The sequence below is a fragment of the Plectropomus leopardus genome, chromosome 7 (assembly GCF_008729295.1).
Source record: "Plectropomus leopardus isolate mb chromosome 7, YSFRI_Pleo_2.0, whole genome shotgun sequence".
Lineage (NCBI taxonomy): Eukaryota > Metazoa > Chordata > Actinopteri > Perciformes > Serranidae > Plectropomus > Plectropomus leopardus.
The window spans coordinates 15,380,906-15,399,996 of record NC_056469.1 but is presented as its reverse complement, the minus strand read 5'-3'; the positions used below and the strand labels follow the sequence as shown (position 1 = coordinate 15,399,996).

The following is a 19,091-nucleotide window of genomic DNA, read 5'->3' as shown; positions in this document are numbered from 1 at the left end:
ACAGATCAGCACTGGCCTCTGTCCATCAAATTCATAATCCATTAATATCAAAGACCCGTGCAGTTCCACTTTTATTAGATTTTTAAAAAAAAATGAAATCCAATTTCCATCATTGAAAGGGAGGCGTTTTACAAACATGTGTTTCTTAGCTGTTACTCTCTTTGTGGGTGCACAACTTGCAAACACTGACTATGCTGTTTTTACAGTGTGCGTTTGGCCTGTGTTTCAGGGCGGGCCAGGCATAAGGGGAGCCAGAGGAGACAGAGGAGAGCCAGGAGTGACGGTTAGTAAAATGCACTTAATTTCAGAGACCATTTATTATTCTGCAAAACCTTCAGATCATAATTAGTGTCAAATATTGTCTATCTTGCATCTTTTATATGATTATGTTTCCAAATGAGAGAGAAGTAGCAAGCTAACAGAAATGGGGCTGCTCAGACTGGATTTCTCAAACATGCTGAGCATTAAAGAGCTTCATCCTGATTTCATGTGCCATAGTTCAGTCAGAGGCATCGGGTAAGTTTTCAACTGGAATCAATTGCACTTAGCTCTGTACCTCAATGTCCCACTTCTTACACATTTTACTCATAATCTGAACAGGCAGATCCAAACCTCTTTCTCCAAGGACAGAACTGCCCCATCCTGATAAAGAAAAGAAGTTACTTGACACACAAACAAAGAGCCTTCTCAACAACAGCCCACTTCATCCTCAAGACTGGATGTGAAGCACCCTTGGGCTAAAAGAAGTGGTCATTTTGGAAAACGCTTTATCAGTTCTCCAGACTACCTAATCTTCCTTCTTGCCTCAGACTGAAGGCAGTCTCTTATCACCACTATCACCACTGGTACTGTCCTGTCTTTAATAGACACAGCTCCAGCAAAACCCTGTCTTGGACTATTAATAAATGATTTACTGTAGAGTTTGCATGTGCTACAGATTTGCTATGGCAGTCTGTTCCAAACTCTTACCATGCATCCAGCTGTGGCACTCAGTATAAGAGCTAAAGCTGCAAGTTTCTCAGTTCCCATGTTTGTAATTTAATCTTAGGTTTAAAAAAGAAATGTGTTTTGAAGCAGCAGGGGTCCTGCCACTGCTGCTTAGACACGCAGGGCTGTCAGTCAAGACACTAAGCTTTTTTTATGTCCCACTTTGACTTAGCGACAGTGCATCGAGTGCAGTACTTTAAGGGGCCCACCCAGAACTTAAGCACATCCCAAGCCTGAGACAAAGACGTGATCAAACCCATGCAAGGCTTTTTGCAATATAGTCCATATGTGTTACATTTGATGGGTGTGATTGTGTTAGTTTTGGAGTCAGATTTTCCTGTTGGCACACACATACTCCACAGTGCACACATATATATTAAGACATGCCTGCCAGATCACACTTGTCTTAGCTCAGCAGCATTTATACCTCTGCAGCTACAGCCAAGTTTATTTGAATAGTTGGATTATTCTGTTGTGTAAGAGCAGCTTCTCCATGAATTCATCCTTTTTCATTCTCACTAACCATTTGTCTATGTTACTTGTTGCAGTGTAAGAGCTGATAAATGGGAAAATAACTTGTGCAGTTATTAAAATAAACCTTTAAGCAAATTAAATCGATTCATCTCTTCATGTAGTCTTGCGTTATATTTTACTGATATTTATCATTTAGTTAAACATACCATGACACATTTTAGTCTTGTTTATTTTTCCCCCCACTCCATTCATTCATATCTGATCCAAACTTTTTTTTGATTGCATGGATAAGTAAGACATGAAGCCAGTAACTATACGGCTGAACAGTAAAACAATAAATACAGCCTGAGTGAAGATTACTTTGGCTACTGCTGCTGCTGAGCCAACAAGCTACGAATGCTGCGAATCAGTGGCGGTTTGCAGGAATTCCTCTTCCCTGACTCCCGCTGCAGGAACCCTGTCAGCAGCTCATACACATGGATCAAATGAGCCGCCATACCAGCGCAACCTGATTAGAGATGGATGGACAAGTGTCCAAATCTATTTCCTGTGGTAGATTCATTATGGAAGCAACCAGTGGTAGTAAGCATGTAGCAATGATGTCTAATGAAGTTTGTATTTTTAAGTTGATGGACAATGTATGTGTTGATTAGTCGCAGACTTTGAGGAAATGGGCACACATCTATTACCTCAGCGGATATAAGCGTTACATTTTCATATAAACATAACATTATTTAGATTTTTGTAGTTGTGATAACAACTACATTGCTAAGACCAGGCATTGTCATGAACAGCTAATATTTTAGATTTGATATTTTTATCTTTCCAGAAATCAGATCTAACTTCCATGTTATTTTAAATGCCACTCTGGTTCCACATCGCTACTTCTGAGGAGCATACAGTTTAAGAATTCTTACAGTGATTAAAATATGTTTCATGAATAAGTGATATTATTGAGCTGATGAGGCTTCTAGCAGGTGAGAAAATCAATGATAGAAAGAAGAATCTTCATAAAATTGTGCTCACAAAATCTTCTCATAGTAACGTCAGTTTAATATAACTGTCCTGGTCACATGATCTACAACTGCACAGTGGTGATTAAAGATGTTCACATTTCCATTTGTTCTTGAGCACCTCAAGGATTCCATTTCCATTTTTCTGCAAAGTTGAGTAAAAAAATCTTAAAATAATTATTAATAACAATAATTAATAATAATTATTTCCACAGGGACCGCAGGGGCCAATGGGAGAGACCGGCCCTTCTGGACCCTCAGGACCGCCTGGTCCTCAGGGACCCAGTGGTCTCTCTATTCAGGGACCCCCGGTAAGACTTTGCTTGTGTTTGTATGTGCAAACTGACAGGCAGTTTAATATCACATTTTGGAAATTTCCACAATTACTGAATTATTTCAACATGATGGTAGTGTGTGCATAACTCGGCTACAGCTCCCTCCCAAAACAAACAACTGTTACTCTTATATTTTGATAAAATACGCTAGTGGTAAAAAATTGGAAAAACTGAAAACTGGTACACACATTATTTTATTTACATCACTGCAACATTAAATTTTGATGGAAACATAGTCACAAAGAGTGTGCTGTTTGCCTTTTCACACACTTTTCCCCACTAAAGTCACAGAATGTGTGCAATTAGACACAGACACGTTATTGTGCTGTCAACCACCTTGCTCTGTTAACTGACAAATGTTGAGGCATGCTTCAAACAGACTTCCAGACACTCAAAGGATCTTGTCCAAAGCACGCTGAAGCTGTTGAGGGGACGTGTGGTGGCCGAGCATCTTATTAGGATAACTGATATTGGTTTTTCTGGTCCTTTGGTAGCTATCGGTGCGACCACTGGTCCAGCTGAGATGTAATGACTGTTTGTTTTACAGGGTCTTGCTGGGGAGAAAGGAGAGAGAGGAGAGACTGGTCCAGCCGGACCAATGGTAAGACAACATTTCCTAAAAAAATGACATTATAGTAATACACAGAGGTGAAGTTTGTGTTTGGGCAAATTGATTTGATCCCAACATCTCAGTAGAGTCCAGAGGGGCAACTATTTTCCAATCTGCCTGACATGTAGTGACTTCTCCCTCTGTTTTTGTATTGAGTGGTAGTATTGGGTTTTTACCAACCCCACTGTGTGTGTGTGTGTGTGTTTGTGTGTGTGTGTGTATGTGTGTGTTTGACTATTTTTATAAATTGTCCTCCTCTGTGTGTACGTGTTGAGAATACAAATGAGTCCCACATCCATTATCACTGAGGTGCCATGGCCCTGCAGGCTCACAGAAATGAGACTTGTTGCCCTCTGAAGGCATATTTCTGTAACTTAAATCCAATTTTCATTATTTTTCTGTGCTTAAACATTTGACTTTCATCTCTAATACCTCACGTTAGACCATCCTAATATATGTATTTGTTTATACACTTATCTGTCAACTCTAAAGGAGGTTATCTATGTAATTTGTTTTGCCAAGTAACTGCTCCTGAAAATACTTTTTTTCATGTGAACATTTTTTTTTGTGAACCAATAACCTCAAGTGTGGAAAAAAACAAAACACTTGGACCAACACACACAAAGGAGGCTTTTTATTCAGGCTAAATTGCAATGATTAAAACTGTTGCAACTAACTAGGCTTCTGACGTGGAAATTTGTTGACTTGTTTTTAAATAGTGAATATGTCTTGGTGCCACAGAGTGAAAAAATAATTAATTTATTCATATGTACTGCCCTAAAGACAGAGAGCAGTATCTACTGAAGCAGTAAGGGTCAGAAAAAAATGTTTTAATTTTTCAGTATGACTCTCAGAAAGCCAGTAATCCCTCCATGGCCTTTAGACTGATACTTAAATAAATTTTGCTATCATACCTTTATATGATACCTAAAAAAAATAAAAAAAGGAACCCCACAAACAAACTTGCTATGACTTTTGGTAAGCTTAAAGGAAAAGCAACAGAAAATTGTAGTATCTAAAAACTAAATGTGTATTTTCATCTTTCTTTTTCAACCTTTACTTACATTGCATTAAATGCATCTTTGTGTGTCCTTTGGCTATTCAAATATTTATTTTAAAATTAATACGAATATATGATTTATGTAATGTATTTAAATATGTGCTTTAAAAATAGCTGAACCAAACCAAATAAAATCAATTCCAAAGAGTCAAAAGCTGAGATAGCAATTATTGATAATCTGTTAAGCTGGATGTGTTAACTTAAGGATTCTTTTCTCTATTGAAACTGGACTGAACTGCCTCATGTAAAATAACAAACAGCATTATCAAGATGTGGCTTCATCAAAATTGATATTATTTAATTAGATACAACAGCAAGGGATACATTATTAAGACAAAGTTGACTGTAGTTGCTGCAATTTTCTAACTCTGCATTCCAGTTTAATGATGCAAACAAAAGAAGAAAATAATTATCTGCTACACTTTTGGTTATTCTTGTTTTTATTAATTTAGATACGGGCCATGAAGAAGGTATAAATGTTCTTTAATTAAAACAATAATACATTTTAGCTAAAATGCTGTATATTACAATGTCTGTCAGACCTGTATATGCAACACTGGATTTATCGTACAGTTCTGTGAAACAGTGAGAGACCTATTAGAAAGGGCATGAGTGAGGTATGGAGATGAAGCTTCACATGGCTACGTGTTTGTGTGTGAGTATGAGTGTGTGTGTGTGTGTGTGTGTGTGTGTGTGTGCGTGTGCGTGTGCGTGTGCGTGTGTGTGTGTCTGCGTGCATGTGCGTGTGTGTGTGTGTGTGTGGGGGGGGCTGTGTTGTTGCTGACACACATGCACGTTGACACAGACAGAGCGGTCTAATGGAATCATCGAGATGTGAATAATCATTACCAGCGTCTCCATTATTGGGCAGTGAACCAATCAGAGGTAATACTGAATTAATTAAATGGAGTTCTACTGGGAGCCCTGGACATCAGCAAGGACCGAGTCAATGTTTCTAGGAACTCTGTACTTGGAGAAACGTTTACTTCACAAAACTTTGTCATTAATGTGTCTGGATGTTTGTAGTGACACTTTTTTTAAACATCACTGTAAACATATCTTTCATGCAAAACACACTTGTAGTAGCTAGCTTTTGTCTGCCTCGTACTCTCAAGGTCCTGCACACCCCCACAACTGTTAGTTATTCTGCTTAATTAGACCTTAGCTCAGGTTAAGGTTGGGTAAAACTGCGCCGCGAATTATGTTAAGCCACCAAAATAAATGCACCAAAAATAATCTTTTGTAAGTTGTCTCACCGTAATAGATGCAACAAGAGGATCAATCAAGTTCAGTCCATACACACACAGTGCTGAGAAGAGATCTAATCAGGCTAATTAAGGGAAAACACCTGTCAGTGCCAGTGCATGCCACAGGTGTGAAGAGCCTCTCAATCCATCCAGTTTTTGGGCAGTGATCTTTGCCACTTCATTGCTACTAGACTGATGAATCAAGTATTAAAGGCATGATTGAACCTAATGAAATGTAATGATGTGTCTGCCATTCACTTTACCATTATTTGTCCTACAATATGTTTTGTTAATGACCACTTTGGTGATACATCGCAGTATGGGCTAATAGGGGAATACATACTGTGTAGAAGGTAGAAGGTAGATTTATTGGTCATTTTTTAAACCAAGTTTAAAAAACAAAATTACTTTTTTCCTTGATCCTGCTATATCGTTGTAGTTTAAGGATGAGTTAATTAAAATCAGCAGCTACTATGAAAATTCTCTCCAGTTCCTTGGGCATGTTGCTGCTGGTGGCATCATTAAATTCCTGCAGGGCATTTTTTGAATTGCATCAGAGTCTTGTGTCCAAATGACTCCCACAAGGTCAGTCCATCCAGTGCAACAGCTCGATCCGGGATGTCAGGGTTTTAAGTATGTCTCTGTAAAGATGTGTGCAGAGCAATCTCTGATCTCCCATTCCTGAGTGAGCCTTAATCACATCTCATTCACTCCACTCTCCTGCAACCGGACATTAGCCAGAAGAAGGCTTGGTAGAGGAGAAGCTCTCGATCCAAGTCGGGTCAGCCTTGCCTTGATGCCGGCTCTCCTCCCCTCTCTTTGTCCAGCGCTTTAAGGTTTCATTTCTCCCATCTGGTCTGACTTGCAGCTCAGCACATGCCACCGGTGGGGATCTTCTCGAGGTCAGCTGAGTACAGTTCAAAACCCACACAACTTTTTGTGATGTTGATAAGTGCTTCTCTATCGTAGAAAAGTCGTGCTTCAGCAGAAGGGGTCATGGTAATGAAAATACAGCAAAATACAGCAAAAAAGTAGCAAGGATTTGAGGAGCTACTGACTGCTGCATCTACATGCGCTACATCTCATAAGCTCTAAAAAAGTTGGTGTAGGCTTTGTGGGTTTTTTTTGTTTGTTTGTTTTGAGCTTTTGGGCAAATATTCCATTGTAAACTTAAAGCATGCTGTAACTAACGTGTACTGTGAAAACTAGTCCGTGATAGGAGACTTTGGCCAATCACAGTTCATTACTGAAAAAGGGCATTGCTATTGCTGTTACACAAATTCAAATGTGCGTGCACATCCCTTCAGATGGTGAAAGCCTGATTCAATGGTGGAGAATCCTGCAGAAAAATTTGCTATTCCAATATTGGTAGCAGGTACCTATGCCACAAAACAACCCAGAAAAGGAAGGAATCATCAAAAAGAGTGTCAATAAACAAAATAAAGCGTGTTTTATGATCAGCAAAGTGTTTCAGAAATGGAGAGAAAATTCTGATAATATTATATTCTTCTGCTTAACGGAGCCAAAGGCTCATGGCTACTGCTAATTAAAGTTCATGTTTTGTAGCTAGCTAGAAATTCAGTGTGTTATTTGAAAAATATTTACAGGCCCACAATTTTGCAAAGAAAAAAGAACAGTTACTCTCATAGAATACCTGCCGTATAGCTGCATCAGGATAACAATCACGACCATGATCACTGAGATGAACTATAGTACTCATACAGGTTATTGTATTGAGGCTTAGGAGACACAAGACACTTTTGCCTTTTAAAGAAAACTACACACCCCAGCTTTAATTTGTAACAGCGCTAATGGAATAAACCTTGGTTTACTCTGTTGTAGAGTGCTCCCTGACAGATAGTTTTCTTAATTCTTCTCAATTAATTTTACTGCCTTGGCTGATTACCTCATTATCACCATATTTGAGCATCAAAATGTCCTTTAGAGCTTAAACCAAGTGTACCAAAACAGATACTGTGCATACGTGTCCACTAGGTTGACTGCCCCCTTTAAAATGTCTTCAATGTCACAAGACACTTTTGCTGAGTTTACTTAAAGAAATCTCTTAAATTTTTTTGAAAGTGGAAAATGTAGGAGCCAACATCCCTAAAGGCTCTTTCAGGTACATACTTTTACACACAGAGTCAAAGTGGTGCAGCACTATCGGATGCAGGTTTGTCCTACAAATACTTCTGCTTTATACCAAGCTCATGAACTGGAAAAATAACACTAATACTACATTTATAGTCCTCCTGGCTAAAATGGATTATTTTTCTTTGAGAAAATCTAGTGAGATTTGAAGTGAGCAGAAGCCTGCACACATTATTTATCTAGGTGCATCAGTTAGTGTTTTCCATTTCTGTGTTGTCTGAGCACCAGAACAAATTAGATAAGATGGCTGGTTTTCATTATGGCTCTTAGCCCAGATTCACTGGAGGATGTCACAGAGCAGAGGTACTAACCAGTCCGATTTAGGGCTCAAGGTTTGCCTGTAATGGATTTTTGAACACCCTCATAGATTTTTAGGAAAGAAAAAATACTCTAATTGTTTTAACATGGGCTAATATGGTTGGCAATATACATGTCAGTGGTTAGTACCTGAACTCGTAGTTAGAAGGTCTTGATTTTTTCCCTGTGATGAACTGACAACTTGCTGTTCTTTTTTGTGCCCTCTACCCACTGCATCCACTGGGGATAAGCCACTACAACACTAATCTGTATAGGGAAAACAAATTTCAGACAACGAGTGGATTAAGTCGTTTTAAATTCATTACAACCAGATTTAGCTGCAGTCAAGCTCTCCACGTGGAGCTGACAATGCAAAAGTTTTGATTTTGAGAGACAGCTCCTGCGGACAGCATAAAGGAGCACTATTATATTTTTTTCCGCACCAAAGCACAATTTGTTATAGTCGCTGCTCCCATCTGCCGATCACATATCTTGTCAAACTTATCAACCTGCAGCAAACTGCACTTTTCTAGGATGGTTGTATTTTTTGTTTTTTTTTAAATAAACCCCCACTTAAATACTGAACTTAAGGACTGCGGTCACTCTCTGCAGGGTGTCTTTTTAGGTTTGAAGAGTATTTGTAGTGACTGTGAAATCATGCTGATTAATTTAACTACACAGAAAGTTTGTGTCAACAGGGTCTTAATTATACATTTTACAGAGCTAAATGAAACTAACTGTATCGGACAGGTGTTTATTTTAGTGCTGATGAAAAAGAAACAGATGCAGCTGTAAATTGTTGTAATGCTGATGCTGATAATCATGTTTCTGGTGATTAGAGTTTGCTCTCTCTGGATTTTTATTCATTTATATATACACTTCTGTAGTCTAGTTCATGAAATGACTCAAATTAGTTTCCTTTGTTAAGACTTTCGTGAGTTGATGAGACTAGAATCCAGTCACTGATTGGAAGTCATACTCAAACTGTTTCTGAATTTCTACAGAATTTCTACCACACCTGTTCAGTTTTTAGTTTTTCTAAGAAACGAATGAGCGCAATAACAACTGGTCTCTGAGCCAGCTCACGGAGAGCTGCAACACTTCCTGATGCAGCACTATCTAGCTCTCTCTCTGCCTGCATAGTCCTATTAATAAAAGCTGGCAGTGCTGCCCTGTGCCGCACTATGTTACCGAGTAATAATGTGTTTTGTCAGAGAGAGGAATATGAATGGGTGTGTGTTGTTGTGTGTGTGTGTGTGTGTGTGTGTATGTGTGTGGCTCAGCGGGGGAATATTGTAGCTTCCAGGGCCCTGTTGTAATATATGAGGGACCACAGAGAATATCACAACTCTAAAACATCAATTACCTCTCTCGCTCGCTCTCTCTTTCCCTCTTCTTGTTTCTCTCTCTCTTTCTCTTCTTCTCTTTCTCTCAGTCTCTCTCACCCTCTCTCCGTCTCTCGCTGCAGTAAATACAATGTAACCTTGTCATCAGCGTCCCCTCCACCTCCGTTTCAATTTGACAGTGAAAAATGCAGCTGCAATGAATAGCAGTGTGTGTTTGTGTTAGTGTGTTTGTCCATCTTTTTCATCTCCCTCACTTTCATTTGGTTTGTGTGTGTAACTGTGTGTGTGAGTATTTGCGTGCACGTGTGTTATCATATAATCTTTTTTTTTTTTGCGTCTTAGAGGGGTGTTGATTGTGTGTTTGTGTGTGGCAATGATTTAAACTTGGTGTCCTTCTAGATCTTCCACAGATGTAAGTAGTTGCCCCTCTTAGCCCCCCATCTAACACTCGCTTGAATACTAACAAACTCACAGCTGTGAGTGTGTGTGTTGTTCTGCAGCAAAGCAATCCCAAGGCTAATGTTTTGAATTGGAATCATCCATGTGCTTGGATTCTGATCATTAAATTGGTTTGCCTTGTTGCTCATAGTATTCTCAAGTCTTGCTCAAGAGGCTCAGATAGGTGTTTATACTGGGAAGTTGTGTGTGTGTGTGTGTGTGTGTGTGTGTGTGTGTGTGTGTGTGTGTGCACTTGTATCTTGGCATACATGCCAGTTACATAGCCAAAATCTGAAGCACTTTATTTATTATTATTTTTATTATTTATTTATTTAATGTAACACTAAGCAGACATTAAGAACATACTTAACTTAATTTATTAAAAATATTCATGTTTTTGTCAACAGTTATAAATTCTCCTACAAAGCATCTGATATATAGATAGCTTATGAGTTACTGACAACATAGAATGGCTGTTATAATGAAAGTACACACACACAAATATTATAATGAGGTTTTTTGTATATCCTTTTTAATCTTTACATTTAAAGAATACTTTTCCCCCAAAATGATTATTTGTATATCAGTTACTCACTGTGTTATCTAGATATCTTAAAGAAAATGTTTTTCTCACGTCTTTGCAGTAAAAGAAGCAGTCTCATTTATACAGTTGTATGTGTACTTCCCCAACAGACGTCCCTTTCTGAGTGGGAACTAAACTGAAATAGAAAGTTATCAATGCTCTCTTCAAAGCCAGACTCTATTGACAAAAACAGTCATTTTACCTTGCACTTGGGCCTTTGAAAGGGTTAGTTCTGATTCAGCAAAGTCACATAATAACACATAACAAACCACTGATCGGGGTAGCAGTAGACCAGCAGCTCCTGTGTTTATTGAGGTGAAATTGCAATTTTTGTCAGCGGAGTCTTGCTTTGAAGAGAGCAGATAGAAAGATAAATTTCGCTTTTAGTTCAGTTCCCCGTCAAAGAGGGCTATCTGTTTGGGAAGTACTGAGCATACATCTGGATAAATGGGACTTTAATTGTACTGTACAAGTTGTGTGCAAGTTGGATGTATTGATGTAGTTTTGGTGTTGTTAAAAGCGAACCCCTTTGCTTCAAGTTATCAAGACTTTACTAATTTATTGGATTTTCTTTCATTGTGAAGAATTCAGTGTAATACAGGCTGAGTAACTGATATACAAATGACCATTTGACGGGTGAAAAATCCCTTTTCGTCATTTAGAATCAGAATCAGAATCAGAATCAGAAAAAGATTTATTGCCAGGTATAGTTAACACAATACGAGGAATTTGTTCTGGTGGGTTGGTGCAACATAAATATAGAACAAATTCCTCGTATTTAGTCAGTAATCGCTTCTCTTTCATTGCAGTAGACTATTTCAACCAGTTTCAACCAGTTTCCTGAGCAAATAAACTTGTTTTATAAAGTATATAGTTTCTAAAATCACATTTGAGTTCCTTGATTATTTGTTTTAAGACTTTTTTAGATTTTTAGAAAATTCTTAAAACAAGTTGCTGCACTGTCTTTTTCCTACTCCTTGTGTGTGCGCATGTTGAGGTTTGTAGATACACGTGTGAAAGCAGCAGGAGAGATATTATTTCTGATGTCTTGGGAGGATGCGCATCAGCCAACATCTAAACAACGGCACATCATTAATCATAAAAAGGCCTGTCCTCTGTGACCCCGGCCTGTAATTTGTAGGACCTTTAACAGTGTTAACTGTCCTGTTTTATGAGCTCTCCACTAATACTGAAGTGCAGAGATAAATCACCTCAGCACTTAATCCATGACTGTATTTTGGAATCGACTGTGTGCATTGACCTGCAGAGAGGTGGATGAAGGGGAAATGGGGCAGGAGATGGCGCAGCATGGTGGCCTGCTGATATAGAGACTGTCCCATACCCTGAGGGTTAGAGGTTGACTCTTTCCACAAATCAAATTTATGTCCACTGCTGTCAAACCATCGTTGAGCAAGACAGCAAAGCCATATCTGCTTTGACTTTTGGTTGGACTAGAGTGAATAAGTGAGATAAATCCAAAAGTCAAAAAGCCCTGCTCTTAAAGAAAAATCCACATTAATTTGTTTTCTGTTGCAATGATGAAAATTTAGCAGTGCTGATGCTACTTTTCTTAGGCTCATTCCACATGTACAGGGCTATGTTTAAAAATATGGCTTTTTCTATGTATTTTGGCCTTTAGTCCTCATATAAAAATCTTTTTAGGTCACTGAAAGGGAATCTTTTCCAAAACTCCAATCAGTGTGAAGATTTACACAAACTCTTTATTCAGTGTTGACGTGTAAACAAAGAAAGCTGAGTTTGTGGTGTGTAACGGGTACATTATCTCCTTTGTGAGGTGTTAAAAATAAGGCAACACTTTTGTGTAATTACGGGCATGACCAAAATAGCACTGACTCTAACCTCACTAACAGGACTTTACATGTTTACACATAATTGTACAGTTATCTTCCACTATATTGAGGAGCAGAGGCATCAGACTGCTCTACGGAGGTTACAGCTCCTGGTGGCTTACTGGTGATATCTATTTTTCAGATTTCTAATTGGCCACCATCTTTTTTTTCATTGTGTGGCTTTAGGGTGATAGCCGCCTGTTGGTTAGGCATGATAGCACTTCAGTTGTGTCATGTTTACATTTGGATGGATTTTTAAAAAAAAATTATTACAGTGTATGTGGACAGGATTTTTTTAATAACGAAGGAGGGAGAAACTATGTTCACAAAAATACCCTTGTATGTGTGGACTTGTCGTTAGTTGTATATCCTAACTAAATGTAGAGTGACGTGCTGTATTGTATGTAACCCACAGTCAGTGTTGTGATAGTAATTTAAACCTGCTTATTTGTCTTGTTTTGTTTGTTTAGGGTGTTCCTGGAAGCTCGGGCTCCCTGGTAGAGACGGCCCCCCAGGAGCAAGGGTAAGATAATACACATTACCTCTAATGTTACCCAGCACGGCTCTTGGCAATATACAGTGTAGTATAGAAATGTTTTGATGCTTATGTCTGTTTTGCTGCAGCATCAATGACTTACAGTGTATGCAGATGCAGATATTGTAGAGCAGTTATAAAAATAAGTCCTTTTTTTTTTAGTTTTGAGTTAATAAGGCATGAAAACACAATCCTGGAAGTGATAGGGCAGTTTTGGTGTAAATGAAAAAAAAAAAAAACCCATACAATAGACAAAGATAAATGGTATATACAGTATATGATATGATGTTATATTTATTCTGACACCATCATTACTAGTTGAAGAGACATTGCTCTAAAATAAAAGAAAAGGCAAATTGGAAATGGTTTTCAGAAAAAGGCAAGTAGGCATAGCAATTCAAAACATCATGGAGATCTAACAAATGTTTTTATGATGTTAAAGTGAATAGAGCAAGCATAAAGAGGTAAAAAGATGTGCTCTAAGATATACAAAATTGTTTTTCAAGCTTGTGAAAATATTTGTGGCACTTTTCCAGTGGTGTACAGTCAGTATGTTAATGTTTGTGTCTTTGGTTTTATGTCCCTTCATAAAATCAAACATGTCCTCTCCCAGTTATAGCAAACAGTGTAGTAGTATCTGTAGTTGACAGAGAAATCAGGCTGTACAATACCCAGCTGGGCTGTAAATACCAAAACAGTAACACAGCCATAGCGTAATGTTTTGGTAAGCAGAGGAGAGTTAATTTTATCCAAATATGTAATGTGATAACAGGAGTTTTGTCCTGGACTGGCTTCTGGCAAGGTGAAAGACACTACACATAATCCATCTGCTGTCTCTCTGTTGGCTGACAGGGGTCTAGACGCTCATCCCCTCAGTGGTAGTTTTCAGGACATAGTTTTCAGGCTTGTCATGTGGTTTCCTTCAAGACAACTGTAACAATTTAGCGGGGTCTCTTCTCAGAGTGCCAGAGTTCATGAACTTTTTTTTAGCAGAGCAAGCATTAACTCGCAATCTGCTTTTGTTCAATTAAAGGTGCCAACAACAACAACCACAACATAAAGTTACTGGTATAAAATTAGATATTGGTACTTTGTTTTGTACTGTTGTTGTTTGGATTAACAACAGTACAGTACAGTGTTTGCTGTACACTTTTACATGTAAATCATTGTAGTGATTATAGTTTTGATCATATGTTATGATATGTGACTATCAGTACCTGAATATATATTATATATATATATATATATATATATATATATATATATATAGAGAGAGAGAGAGAGAGAGAGAGAGAGAGAGAGAGCGACAGAGAGAGAGATTTATATTAGTATTAAAGACTGTGTTTCATTAATTTGTTCAGCCTTTATACATCGTATCCCACACCATGCAGAATTATGTGTAATTTTTAGAGGAGGCAAATCAATGTTGTGTTATCTTCGATTCAGACCTTTGGAGTCGGGAGTATCTTCAAGGTTGTCATCTTATCTTAACCTCCAGACACCCAGAGCCTCCTCACATGCCTCCTGCATGCCAACAATAAATGACTCTGAGGACTTTCAAAACGTCAAAACTTTATCATGGGCAAATCATACATTTATGAAGGCATTCACATACCTTAGGGCTGCACAATTATTTGAAATATTACTGGAATATTATTGGAGTTGCAGTATGGCCAGGTGCAACAGTCAAATCTCAGGAGCTGCAGTTCACCTTATTACCATATACTGTTACAAATAAAGCATTGTGGTGCTACAGAGATGCTCCAGCCTACAAATCATATTCCTGACGTAAGGGGAACATGCCTATTCAGTACAGACCCCAGCAAAAGTCACATCATCATCATTTTTATATATACTGAAAATTAGAGGCAAAAATTACAATTCTGAGTAAAATTGTGACTCATACTGCAATTGTAACGGGGGGGGGGGGGGGGGGGTTAGACACTCCAGCTACATCTTATCATAATTTGAAGGACAGAAACTTTATGTAAAATATTATTGATTCCTTTATGATACCATTAACAAAGCCCCGTTCAGCAGTTTACTGAATCCAGTCCTCCTCAAAATTTTAGAATAATCGTCTCACAAAGAACTGTGCAGTGATTTACCATCAACACGCCCACACTCTCAGAATACAGTACATGTTTACTAATGTAATTATTGGGTGTAATCATGTGAAATTGCTAATCAGGGTGCAATTTTAGCTGCTATATTGGGAAAGATTCCCCCTCTGCAGCACTGATTATGACAGGCCTCTCACATCCACATTTCATCAGGATGTTACAGATCAGTTCTGTATTTTATATTTGTGATTTTTATAGAGACCACAAGAAGAGACATCCACCAGTGGTATGAACCACACAAAGAGCTGATTATAATTTAGTTTCCATACACGACAAGAAACATCTCAAATCAGTTCTTGTATTGTTGCAGAATAACCACAGCATTACACTCTGATGTTTCCAGCAGAGTGTAATACTGATTCCCTCCAAATGTTTTTTTCAGTGGATGCGTTGAAAGCAGTAGGGAAGGAGGACGCAGTGAATACTGATAAGAATCAATTCACATGAGGTCATCAACGCAACAGCAATTTCTGTTATCACTATTCATTTGACAGCGATATAGAAAGTAGAGTGAAGCCAACTGAACAGTAATTATGAACAAGAAGCAGCTTTTGAAAATGACTTCACTCACAATACTCATGTGACTGTTTGCCACTAATCTGTATCATCCAATGTGTACAAAGCAGAGTGGGGAAAAGCAGATAGCCCTTTGTTGACTCACAGTAAAACTTACCAGCATCGCACGAGTCCACTGGGCATAAACACTGTACAAAAGTTTTGTGAGGTGTATAAAAGCCAAAAAAACACTCGGGCGAAGACTGCACCGCAGCGGCCAGTTAGATCACTTGAAACAACAGTAATTGTCTCCAGGGTAGTTTATTTGTCCATATCGCAGTGAAACGGATCACAGGAAGCTATAAATCTTTATTTTGTCATTGAGGCTTGCATAACAGAACTTTTAAAAACTTTTTCAACTTTCGACCAAACTGAGTAGATCTGTTTTTTCTCTCCAAGATATGGGCTCGTAAAGAAATGCTGCCTGGTACACTTGTCGTAACTCCCACCTTTAGTATTTAAAATATACTGAAGGCAGAGCATAAACATGTTGCAGCTCGGACTATAACAGCAGTGATACATTTTCATGAGCCTGACCTCCTGTGAGAGGAGGCAGGAGGCTGAATTTTTTATTTGAGTAATAGAAAAAGAAAAAGTTACGTTTGGATTATAATATAGCCAGTATTGGGGATGTTTGTAGTGTAACACCAAGCTGTCTGATGTCTCAATGTCTCTGTCTAATGTTTGTTTAATTCATAGTGGCAGACTTTGTCACCCTTTTTGTCTTAAGGTGATTATTGTTTGTGTTCCAGACGTTATTCTGCTCAATTTGAAAGGATGTCTAAGTGTCATTGTGACATTGTGAGACTCGAATATTTGGAGGAACTAAGTCCTCCTCCAGAGTCCCACCAGGGCGAGTGTTTACTGTGTGACACTAGAGTGACTCTCGCAGAGGGGTTTTCAGTCGTCGCATTCAGGCTCAGCTTTTAGAGAAGCTTATACACATGTAGTTATTTAATAAATTCGGCTTTGTTGTTTTCAGTCAAACACTGTTTTTTGTATATTTATTAGGAAGGTAAAGATCCCCACGAGAATTTAACAAAGCTTGATGCTCTGGTTGTTGTGAGGAGCATTTAGGATGGAACGCCACAGGGGAGTCTCCCGCTCTAAGATGTGATTTCCCTCTTTGTTTTACCAAGTGGGACAAGAAAACTGTACAACCAAGACTCAACAGAATATGTGCTAAGAAGCAGAGCAAACTAACACATAAAGTGTTGTTAAATGCTCCTTCCAAGTTTTTTAAAGATTCAGTGTGAAGGATATAGGGGGATATATTGGCAGAAATGGAATATAAGTATGTTTTCTTTAGTGTATATTTACCTGAAACTAAGAAACTAAATGTTTTTTACATAACCTTAGAATTAGGTGTTTATATCTACATAAAGGGAAGGGTCCTGATCCACTAAAGGCCACCATGTTGCACTGTCCTGTTTCTACAGTAGCCCAGAATGGACAAACAGAACACTGGTTCTAGATAGGGCCATTCCTGTTTTAACAGTGGTCACTGTAGTTAGCAGTCCTATGTGACATTGCTTTATTCAGTGTTTTTACACTTTTCAATCACCTGGTCCATTTGTTTTGGAGAGGAGGAGACCTGTGTTGTTTATTCAATTCCAAGTAAAAATCCTAACCGGAAGTTCCTGCCAGGCCCATGGGAACAGTTTTTGGTGGTTGCAATCTGCAATCCTCTACTTTATGCCACTAAATCCTACATACTGCTCCTTTAACCTTCCATAAAGCACCCACAGACTGCACACTTCATTAATGGCTTACACAGGTTAAACTGAGTGCCCTATAACGAGTGTGTTCATGTTGAAATGGCATCAGCCTCAGCGTGTGACCACTAAGTAACTTCAGACATCCAAGCTTAAAGGAAAGGATGAAACGGACCTCAGGTTGAGCTGTTTTCCAGGACATTCAGCTTCCAAAATGTGTATTTATAACACAGAATTTGTTCAATTTGAATGCCCTATAAATACTGAGATACATCAAAGCCATCACTATGTTATTATATATCACGGATATACCTTAAGAAAGCCAGATCCTACCGAATTGTCATGCAGTAGGTATGAATGTGCTTCTAAAGCTCTAGTTTCATATTCACGTGCTCTCTTCAAACCACAGCATCATGGAGAAGACATTAACTGGCAGAGATGATTTTATACACCTTGAGGCAACTAAAATACACGTTGTGAAAAAATCTGAGTTAAGAAGAATGTACCTGTGTTTTGTACAAAAAGTTCAAATGTTGATTGGAGGCATTTGTTGGCAGATTTTAAGGTTGCATACAAACCAGTGGAAGCAGCAGATGCAACAGCTACTGAGTTTGTTTTCCATCAGTCGCCTGCATGTTAATTGTATTAGAAAATAACTGTGTTACTGTTGGTGTAGTCTGGAGACTTTCAGGAAATTCCTCAGACCATTTAGAGAGGGCTTGTGCAAAACAAAGTTCAACCTAAAATTATGAAAGTTTAGTTAATATTAAATATACTGTCTGTTTCCATCTGCTTTTCTCAGGGTCTGCCGGGCAATAGTGGACCACAGGGACGACAAGGACCTCCTGGACCTGTTGTAAGCCTTTTTTCTGTTTATTCTCAGTATGTGTTTTTCTGTCACATCATCCTGATACATGGGCTCACTGATCCCTCTGCTTCCTGTCACCTTCCACCTCCGTCTCTTTCTGCTACTGCTTTTCTTTGTCTCAGGGAGCCCCGGGAGCACCAGGAGCTCCAGGACCTGGTGGATCAGCAGGGCCCCCAGGAGATCAAGGACTTCCTGTGAGTGAAAATGTTTTGTTTTATTTTGTTAAGATTGATTTGAAGAAAAACAATATGAGATACTGAATTTATTCAAGATACAAGAACTATATTCTAACAGCCTGTATGTTAGTACAGTCAAAAGAGTTTGACATACTTATCCAAATTATTACTGAAATAAGGGCTGTGTCCCAAAATTCTGCACTAACATGCTATTTAGTACACTTTAACAGTGTGTGAGATTTTTTAGTATATCTGACAGCATAGTATCAAATCAACTGTACTTGTAACAACAGTATTTCTGGTGAAATATTACAATATGCAAACAATGGACACTACGACAGCATGAATATCCCACAGTGAACTGTGGTAGACCATCACGTTCATAACAGACACTGACTGAAACAGCTCTGTAAGGTCAAAAATACTTATATTTAAGTCTGAGAATTTACTTTGCTAGGCATGATATATTTAGGTAAGTATTTTTATATAGCCAGAGCTAAGGTTGACACTTTTTTACAGTGGTTATGTGTCTCCAACAGGCAAGAAGGCTCTCAGGCGCTGACGTGTTAACAACAGTTCAATGCGTCAAAAAAAGATAAATGTTGCTGTTTACTCACACAAAATTATGTTATGTTGAAGGACATGACCTCTCAACTTCCTCCTCCTCCTATTTTCCTCTTCTTTAGTTTTTCTACCAATGTGCCTCCCTAAATTTCCACGAGTACTAC

The 19,091-nt window shown here is 38.4% G+C and overlaps 1 protein-coding gene across 1 annotated transcript in view; it reads left to right on the top strand.

The window, feature by feature from the left end:
* Positions 1–19,091, top strand: part of col14a1a (collagen, type XIV, alpha 1a) — a 160,504-nt gene that overhangs the window by 120,959 nt on the left and 20,454 nt on the right. Inside the window, 7 exon segments of the mRNA XM_042490363.1 lie at positions 230–283; positions 2,690–2,785; positions 3,357–3,410; positions 12,862–12,880; positions 12,883–12,914; positions 18,122–18,175; positions 18,310–18,381. Coding sequence (XP_042346297.1) covers positions 230–283; positions 2,690–2,785; positions 3,357–3,410; positions 12,862–12,880; positions 12,883–12,914; positions 18,122–18,175; positions 18,310–18,381 — 381 coding nt within the window.